Consider the following 9,861-nt stretch of genomic DNA (forward strand, 5'->3'; position numbering starts at 1 on the left):
GCACATGAAAATATTTTTTGCAGGGTGGTTCAAAGTACAAATATAGGAGGAGACCCATTTTACTTGCTTTAGAAATTACATGTAAGACTCTAATAATATAAATTTTCAGCTAAGCCCATGTATAGGTACATGAAGGAGGGGGAAAGTTTAATAACCTTTAGTTGAATTAGTTAACATTCCCCATGTTGTGTGAAAAGGTAGTCATTCCTACTCAGTGTATTTCTGTTTAGGACTCAAATTCTAAATGTAGTGCCCCCCACCATGTATAGATCTGAGCTGTCTGATATGATAGCTGCTAGAAACATGTGGCTATTGAAATTAAAACCCAGTAAAATTTAAAACTCAGCTCCTCCCTTGCACTTGCTACATGCACATGCTCAAAAGCAACACATGACTAGTGGCTACTATATTAGAGGAAAGGATATCTTCAGAAAGTTGTTAGCCAGCAATCCTTTCTGCTAATAGTATTGGCTAACAAGGTTAACAAGGATTTCATGCCCATGTGGGGTAAAGTTCAGATAATTATTCCAAATTAGCATGCCCCTGCTAGAAGTTTCCAAACATTTTTATTGTCTCACACACACACACACACACACACACAGAGCTGAGTCTTGATCATCATAAATCATTGTTTCTTGATATCTTCCATAATCACTGCTTTAATATTGGTGAAACAAACTTTGAACCTGCTACTGGAGGGAGATTGTGATGTAAGGAATACCTTAAAATAATTCTCACTATTGCAACCACAGGTTTTTCACTGAGGAACAAAACATTTTTGAATGCTTGGTACTTTATTTAAACACACATATATACAAGGATGACAAAGGGAAACCACAGAGTTGAGCACAGTGGCCGCATGCACGGGGAGGATCGGCAGACTCTAGTTTTACAGGATGAAATTTGGGTTGAAAAATAGGTGAAGACCGGAGAGCAAGTTTCATTTCCCATCACCACATAGAAGGGTCTTCCAGCCTGTCAAACATAAGAAGGAAAGCATGTGAGAGAAGCTTCCCAACTTCCTGGGAGGCTTTCAAAAGTGAGACATTCAGTCCTGAACCAAAAGATGATCAGGAACTGTTGAAAAAGCCCCTGTTGGCATTCTAAACAGGAGGTCATGTAGGATCAGAGCAGAAGACAGTGGCATAACATGCAGCAATCCAGCTGAGTAGCTTTCACTCATGTTCACGGGAGTCTCGGGCAAATCTCAGAGGGAGTATTTAAAAGGCTCTGTATTTATCAGAGGAGCCAAAGAACTCTGCACTATTTCTGAAGATCAAAACTACAGGAATCACACAAAATGGTAACAAGAAAGTTATTGTTACACAATTCTGAATATGCTTCTTTTGTTTTCCTGCAAGCCTTTTTATGTAGTAAGATGCTATTTTTATAAAGAACTCTTTATAATAAAATAGTATTCACAAGCAACTTCAAGACTGTCAACTTTGGCCTCCTCCTAACTGCACATGATTGAGACTGTCCGTCAGGGTGCAATTAACTCCATTCCATGTGCCAACTGTGAGACTTCAAGCCACAGAACAAAGAGTAGCAGCAAGGTTGTTAAGTCTGGATGGTTCTTTTTTTTTTCAACCAAAATACATAAGGTTTACCCTAAACTTTTTATCACAGTAAGCATCACATGCATGTCAGTGAAAGCTTAAAGGCATCTATTGTTAAGTATTAAAAATAACCCTTATGAATTTTCCACCTGCTTCCCTTGTATTTGCTGTTAACTCTGGGTTGATACCTCCAGAGACAAAATTGTTGTTTCCTTCAGAGAAAACAAACCTGACAACTCTAGACCTGTACGTTGGCCCTGGCTGGCCATTTCACAAAACAACAGAGGGATGGTGGGAGGGAAAGTAAGTGACTCAGCACGTCACCCAACTTGTTCTTTGGGGAGAACCTAAGTGAAGAGTGACAGGCCAGTCATGCTCCCTGAGCAAGTGTTCTAGTGACCTCTTCTGGGGAACCTGGTTCTTGACATTGTCAAGATCTGGGTTTAAGGTCCACAAGCTCCAACAGAAATGGATGAAACATGTGCCCTGTGATCTTGCTCAGGGCAGGGGCAAGAGGGATAGGACATTAGAGCCAGGAGGTTATGAAATTGGAGGAAGGTCTGGCTGCTTTGCTCATTGTTCACAGTATTTCACACCAGCTCTTGGTAGGTGCCTCTTCCCAAGACGAGTCCATACTCCCAGAAAGCCTCCAAGGTCACAGACAAGTTACTAAGAATATTATGTCCTTAACATTCATTCCTTGAATGCAATAATTATGTGATATTGAACTTAAAATAAGTTGAAAAGTAGAAAATAGCTGCCCCCCACTACCGCCAACCCCCTACCCCCGCCACCAAGATTTATCTACAGCTTCATGCAGAATGAGGAAGGCTAGAGCAAGACCCATGAGAGACATATGCAGGACATCTAGACACTCCACATACCATATGAAAACTAAAGATTATCCCAGCCAAAGATGGACTGTTAGTCATTTCAGTGTAGAGAAGGGGACTTACTCTATGTTCTCCTAATTCTAACCCAGTTAGAAAGTCCATATAGAGTCTTTTCTGAGGTAAAAGTTTCTTATGTTAAAAATTTTCAAAGAAGCACCAAATAATCTGGAGTAGAAAATAATACCCCACAGAAGCTTAGAGATTTGCAAATCATTATGTGAAAACAAAGGTCCTCACTGCCCTGTGACCCATATCCATTTCTGCCCAAATGCTACCTGGTTTGGAAGACCCATTCCAATGCCTCCCCCTTCCCCCCACCCCCACCCCAGGCAGCCCTCTGGGATTTCCCTCTCCTTTGCCATCCTGAGCTCTGCAGCAATGCCCCACACAAGCCCTTCATACCTAGTTCTTGGAACATTTTCTGTGCTTTCTCTCATCAAGAGGTCTGAAATCAGTGTCTCGGGGCTTGATCGTTTTCCATACCTAAAAGAAAGAAAGAAAGAGAAAAGTAAAGTCCTTAAAGCAAATCTGAAATATTCATAAAGAGGAAAAATATTTTTTAAAAAAATGAAAATAGGGTCTCACATGGTTGGTCAGCTAACAAGTATTCTAGGTTTATGAAGCAGATATTATCAGAAATATGACTTCAAATTATATATATGTATAATTTTGCTTAAATAATAATTTAGCAGAATATTTGAACCCATCAAAATTCCTTGCCTTTTTATACTACTACAAACAATACATAGATAGACTTAACGAAGTGACAGGAAATAAAGTACATTGCAGTATGATTTTAAATGTTTCCATAATTAGTTAATTGGCTAGAGTCCTGATGATATACAGCACTTTAAACCTTAACAAAGAGACCAGATGATATTTCAGAAACAACCCTGGGGAGAAAAATCAGCAGACAGAAGTTCTAGACCCACCTGTGTCTTCAAATCTCAGTTTTCTCATTTGTAAAAATCAGATCATAACTCATGCTTAAATTGGAGTCTTTGTGGAAATCCAGTGCGAGCCACAATGTTTTGAAAGTGACAGAGTAAAACACAAATGCAAGATATGGGCTGCTGAAATGCACTCATTCTTACAGAAAACAACAAACCTTGGTCCCATATTTTCCATATTTATTTAGGGTAACAAAAGCTAAAAGCCTTCGCTCCTGCTTTGATTTTAATTTGCCCCATAAATATAAGGAACTTCATGGATCCTGGAAAGACCATGGAATCTTACTGGTCTTTTTTCTCCTAGAGCCAGATATGGATAGGACTAAAAATGTGAATGCAAGGGTGGTTTAGGTTACTTCCTCCAGGTGAGCGCATACATAGGTCTTTGTTTCTCTCGCTAGGGAAGGGTCTGAAAAGTCTGTATTTTTTCCCTTTCTCAGAAAAGGGCTTGTATACCAGAAGCTATATTATTCACAAATGAAAAACTAGCCCGGATAGATTGATTAGCTTCCAGATAAAACAGCAAAATAAAGCTGCCAGAGGGTATATTATCAAGTACAGTTAAATCTAAATTTTTTGGAAAGATTTCCTATTATTGCTCCTTTGCTGGGACTTAAGAAAGCAAAAACAAACAAGCAAACAGCTCCCTGTTCCCATCATTTGTAAGATTTCCTCAACATTTTCCAGAGTTGAGATATCAAACAATAGATCGTTGCTTACACCTATTTACTCTATTCATTAGTTGATTTTATTAACCGTCAAACTCTTGAGCAACCTCAACTCATTTATCTTCTCCATGTTCCAGTGAATAGAACTGGCTGTTTTCCCCAATTTACTAGTAAAGAACCTAAACCTAGAAGAACGGGATTTGCAGTCCTAAAGAGGCACCCAGGACAGTCATGTTCACTATTCTTCCTCTCCTACTTAATTCTGGATTATCCTTCTTCTCTACCATGCTTTAACTGGCAAAGATAAAGTCTTTAGGGAAAACTTCTCAAACCTGGCTTCACCTTAAGAAGCCATATTCCACATAAGGGAAGGTTTTAAAACCTCTGTAAAGCCCAGGTCCTACCCTCGAGGTTCTGATTTAAAGGGTCAGGGTGCAGCCCAGCACTAGTGTATTTTAAAACTCCCCAGGTGACTCCAGTGTGTGACCAGGATGGAGAAAGACTAATCAAAGGCTGGGTTTCTCGTCCTTGGCAACCTTTGTTGTAGGGGGCTGTCCTAGGCATCCTAGGATGTTTAGAGCCTAAAGTCAGCACCAGTTAGAACCACTGGTTTTACAGGGAACTGTAAAAGCCAAATGTGGTAGATCTATGCTCTAGAATAAATAGTGTGGCTTTCAGAAACAATGGACCAGGAGCATAGAGCTTAACAACTGAGTAGAAAAAGGGAACAAGGAGAATGTTATCAGACTACCATTTGTGCCACATAAAAACACATGTTCACAAATGATACCGTAATTTTCAAAAAATATAACCATGTGGGGATTGAGTGTGTGAGATGGGAAGGCAATGAGAGTACGGAATGGAGACAACGGACACCGAGGATAAGTCTCTGATGGTTTCTAAGAAGGAACTTATGTGAAATTGAGACAGGAATCTCTGGTTCAGAATCAACGTATTCCCACCTAACCTGAATATCTTCCCATGAAACTCAGGCCCCTTCCCTTTATTTTTCCCTCATCAAAGATGGAGATCACACCGGATGCTGATGGTAGTGAGGAAATCAGGGGGAGTGCTCCAATTTCATCACCCCTAAAAAGAAAAGCCTTCATAAAACGTTCTTATGTTCATGACCTGTAAAATGAAGATAATTATACTCACTTCAAAGCTTTGAGGTGAAGACGGAATGAAATAACGCCCAGAGAAACATTCTGAACCACTAAAGCTTTATACAGTGGATAAGCTTTATCGCAATCATCTTGGCAGAAATAAGTTCTACTGTTCTGACAAACTAAATAACCAACAAGCTTTTCCTAGATAAATGACAATTTATATATATTTTTAATTTCAACAAGTTCTTTTCTCTGGTCTATATGATAGCATAAGCAAGAATTGGAAGCAATTCCCTTTCTGAGAAGTCTACTAGGATATAAAACATTATTGCTTTTTGCTAATTAAAATGAACCGATTTCAAGGTTCACAAACCAATACTGTTTAATTCCAGCATTTTATGTATTTCTGATTCTGTGTAAACTGGCACTTTTTCAGAAGCTTTTTAGTATGTTTATACCCCTTTTTGATGAGAAAGGGAGAAATATTTATTTAAGAATATAAATTATCCCCACTTTGAATCTTTCTCAACTATTCCCTGACTTGTAACCAATAAAAAGTATGGTAAAAAAACAAAAATAACAGTTTATAAAACATAATTTAGACATGTTAACATTAAAGTTTTTAAAGGGTTCACCCTTTTTAGCTTATCAAGTTCATTTGATCCCAATAATTAAAATAAGATAACAGAACTAAGATGAATGAATTTTGGAAACAAATTTTAAATCCTATATTATAGGTAGGATGTGATTTTCTTTCTTTCTTCCTTTTTGTTCCCTTAATATTTGATATTGAGAGTGAAGACATGGCATTTAAGCTTAGCTTTCTGGGGAGTCAGAATAAAATTTACGATTTCTCAAATTCCGTGTAATCCCTGGGTTTATCCCAGAGTGACTACTAGTTTCTCATTAACAAAGCACTAAGTGGGCACTTCCTTCTCAAAATTCACCTGCTAGAAGATGGGAAAAGTCTGCATTTTAAGTCAATTGTTTTCATGCTAAATCTCTATTAATTCCAGGATTTTTAACTAAAAGGCTGAGACTAAATAAAGAAAAAAAAAAGTCACTGTACAGAAGAAAAGAAACTAGCTCTATTTGTCTCTTCCTAAATACTGTCATTCAATTTTGCTCTGGACAGCTTGGAAAATCTGGCAATGTCTTTGGCAGCTCAGCTGTTTCCTGGTCGGTGGTGGTGGTTGTAGTTTCTTAACACTCAGCTCATTCTTCTCCCTACAGCACTTCCCCCAGCACTCCTGACCTGTTTGGGTTCCCCCCGCCCCTTGGGTCCTTTCCCATCCAGGTTTGCAAACAGTCCCCCAACTGCTCTAAGAACAAAAAAGAACAGGGAGTGAATGGGAGAAGATGGCCAGCCACACAGCCTAAGGAAACTAAATCTGGGGGTCACGATTTTGTAACTATTGTTGCAGAGGGAAAGTGTTCAGTGCCCTACGCAATTACTCACTGAGAACTGAGTATGTGCCTGATACTGTGCTGCCCGGGGATACAAGCAAAAAAAAAAAAAAACTCGTCTCTGTCCTCTGAGATCCCGAGGATCTCCGGTTGCCGGGGCAGAGCGCTCCCGGAGTCGGTCCGAGGAGCCCACCCACCTCTGCCTGGTGATGAGGTTGATGTAGTGCCGCAGCGCTGAGTAGTATCTGGCCATGTCCTCCGCCGGCGCGTCCTCTCCGGGGTTGTCTGGCTTGGAGGGGTACGCCTCAGCCAGCGCGCCCAGGCACACAAGCAGGGACAGGGCGAGGGTCAGTCCGGACATCCCCAGTCCCTTGCTACCCAGCATCTGCGGGCACAGAAGGCGCAGCAGAGAAGAGTGGGGTTTGAAAGGACACATGCCTCGAACCTCCCTCCCGTGTCGACCCCATCATCCCCCTCCCCGCTACCACTCGCGACGCCCCAAGCCGCGCTCAACCCAGGCCCTTAGAGGGAGCGGAGCATCACTCCACGTACTAACGGCATCACCTGCCCTTCCCCGACCCGTCTGCCCCACCCGAAAAGTCCGCGCAAATTCCGTCCAAGTTGCCGGACGCGAGAGGCGCGGGGCTGGGGACCAGAGCCAGCCCGCGCCAGTGTAGATACTTTGAAAACAGATGTAGAAGTTCCTCCCCGTGGGCTAAGGAATTGTAACTTTCCCACCCTCTTCCCCAAACCCCCGTCGGAGGAAAAGTTTCTTCTCTAATACTTGCGGTCTGTCTTGCTGCAAGAGATAGTTGTGGCTGAGATTCCTTCGGGGTGACAATTTGGGAGAAGGAGGAGAGAACTGTTCTCTGGGCCGTCGGTCTCGGTTCGGATCCCAAGGATCCGGGAAGGAGGCAAACAGGTTCCAAACTCCGGGAATCCCTCACTCAGGGGGCGCTGCCTGGGAAACCTCCAACCAGGCTGGGACCTCCGAGGAAACTGCCACCTGTCCGGGGTTGGGGGTCGCGTCCCCGTCCAAATCCTCCAAAAGATCACCCAGAGGGACGGCGCAGCCGGGAGGGTGCGCGAGCAGGGTGGAGGCGCGGTCGGAAACGACCAGAGGAGCAAGTGGAATTTAGCTTCCAAGAGCGGCCGCCGTGCGACGGGGCAGGAGAGGACAGAGCGCGGCACGCAGGGGTTGGAAAGCCGGACGCGACCCTCCCGGGGCCCCAGAGCAACCCCGAGGGCGAACCGGAGCCGTACCCCCGCTCCCGCCCCAAGCCGAGTGGGTCAGGGCACTCACGGTGGCCGGTGAGCGGGTGGGTGTGGCTGGGCGGCGAGCGCTCTGCAGTCAGGTGCGCCTCTCGGAGGGCTGAGTGCCGGCGGACCGGGTGCGGAGAGCAGGTCGCAACAGGGCTTTTATGGCGCTCCCTCGCCGCGGCAGGAGGGGCCTCGGGCAATCACGTTCGGGTGACTCCCACCCCGCCACTTCCCGCCCCCGAGTGGCGGAGGTGGGGGGGAGGGGGCCGGGGCCGCAGTCGAGTGGCGGCTCCTGTAGCCACTCCTTGACCCCAGACCTTGCCGCGGGAGGGGGGTCCTGGAGAGGTGCGAGCGTGGCCGAAGCCGGGGTCCCTGCCCTCCCGTGGTACCCAAACCGCGCTTTCCTTCGCAGCCCGTCTGGTCCTGCTGGAGACAGGAGCAGCTCAGAGCTACTGTGTCGCCTGTCATCCAGACCACCAACTCGAGGGGCGCCAGGGTAGGGGATACACGAATCCTCTACTTGGTGGAGCATCTCCGGGACTCGCGCGGCAGCAGCGCAGGGCACAAATCCTGAGCAGAGACAACTTGGTGCACAGATTTCCTGCGTGGAAAATGCTCCAGGTCGCCAGTCCAAGGTCCCGAGTTTGGTGGCTCTCAACTGTGCCCCTCCTCTCGGGCTCTTAGAATGGGCTTCTGTGGCTTTGGCCCCTTTCCCCAGCTTCTTTTTCGAGAGGATCAGCCCACCCCAAGTACTCGCCCAAACGCTGGGAGCCCGGCTCCATCAAGACAGAAAGAGTGTGGTGACTGAAACGTTTCCAGTAACGGGACACGGTAAACCCGCTTCCTCACTTTGCTGGGGAAGAGCGGCCTTGCGACCGTCTGGACACCCATTAAAGCGCAATAGAATGAAAAATTCTACTCCAAAGCTACCGAGTAGTTAAATGAACAGGAATTTCTCCCTTGGATAGTTACAAATACTCATTAACGACGATTGAGAATGTGGGTTCTGATTGAAATGAAACAGGTTAAAAAAAAAAGGATCACCATTAATTTGCACATCACGTTAAACTTGTTGAATGAATATGAAAGATTCAGAAAACCATTTTTACGGGGTCAGGGTTTTATTTTATTTTTTTTTAAAAAGATTTTATTTATTTATTTGATAGAGATTACAAGTAGGCAGAGAGGCAGGCAGAGAGAGAGGAGGAAGCAGGCGCCTCGCTGAGCAGAGAGCCTGATGCCGGGGCTGGATCCCAGGACCCTGAGACCATGACCTGAGCCAAAGGCAGAGGCTTCAACCCACTGAGCCACCCAGGTGCCCCACAGAGTTAGGATTTTATATCTTAAAAGTTACCTGAATGAATACTCCTAGAATTCCAACTCTTTCTAAATAAAATGGCATGGCATGTTAGGAAATTAAAGTGTTAAGGTACAAACTATTTTAATGTTAAAATCACAAATGATTCTGTTTAACTGACTTTTTGTGCTGTTTCCACTGCACTGAATTAAATATTAATTACTGCATAGCTAGCTCTGCACTCCCATGCTCTCTTTCATTCTCTCTCTCTCTTTCTGCCTCTGTGTGTGTGTGTGTGTGTGTGTGTGTGTGTGTTAGAAATTTTGGAGATCACATCCTTTTCACATATATACTTACAGCTAATAAATTTGTGTGAGTTTTTGCTCCACGAAAGGAACAAATCAAAACCCAAACCCTTTAAAAAAGATAGTCACTCAGACAAGCATCTCCTTCCGACTGCTGAACCATCTCTTTCCTTTGTTTCAAAATCAAGTTTTTTTTTATTTATATGTATATGTTTCCTTAGCAGCTTTATTGAGATACAATTGAGTTATACTAATCTACAAAGGTTTAAAATATTCCATTGCTTGTATTCTTCTTATGTATATACTCTGTGAAGTCATCACCACAGTCAAAGTAGTGAACTATACATCACCACCAAGTTTCCTCATATCCCTTCAGTGCCAACATTTGTGCCATTTCCTGTCTCTCAGTCAGG

The 9,861-nt window shown here is 43.9% G+C and overlaps 1 protein-coding gene across 1 annotated transcript; it reads right to left on the reverse strand.

Annotated features, from left to right (window-relative positions):
• Positions 1-767: 767 nt before the first annotated feature.
• On the reverse strand, positions 768-8,003 carry NPY (neuropeptide Y). The gene is made up of 4 exons (XM_046021260.1): positions 7,890-8,003; positions 6,784-6,971; positions 2,855-2,935; positions 768-975 (listed from the first exon to the last, which is right to left on the reverse strand). Exons 2-4 carry the CDS (start codon positions 6,969-6,971, stop codon positions 951-953), a joined length of 294 nt encoding a protein of 97 aa, XP_045877216.1. The 5' UTR covers positions 7,890-8,003; the 3' UTR covers positions 768-950.
• Positions 8,004-9,861: the final 1,858 nt, after the last annotated feature.

The sequence above is a fragment of the Meles meles genome, chromosome 10, assembly GCF_922984935.1.
Source record: "Meles meles chromosome 10, mMelMel3.1 paternal haplotype, whole genome shotgun sequence".
In the NCBI taxonomy this organism is placed as follows: Eukaryota; Metazoa; Chordata; class Mammalia; order Carnivora; family Mustelidae; genus Meles; species Meles meles.

Bases quoted from the DNA above. Each gene is read 5' to 3' on its own strand.
- NPY (XM_046021260.1), bottom strand. From the start codon at position 6,971: ATGCTGGGTAGCAAGGGACTGGGGATGTCCGGACTGACCCTCGCCCTG. The intron at 2,936-6,783 runs GTGGGTGGGCTC...TCTTTCTTTTAG, and splicing joins AACCTCATCACCAGGCAGAG to GTATGGAAAACGATCAAGCC. The intron at 976-2,854 runs GTATGAAGGGCT...TATGTTTGACAG, and splicing joins GAAAATGTTCCAAGAACTAG to GCTGGAAGACCCTTCTATGT.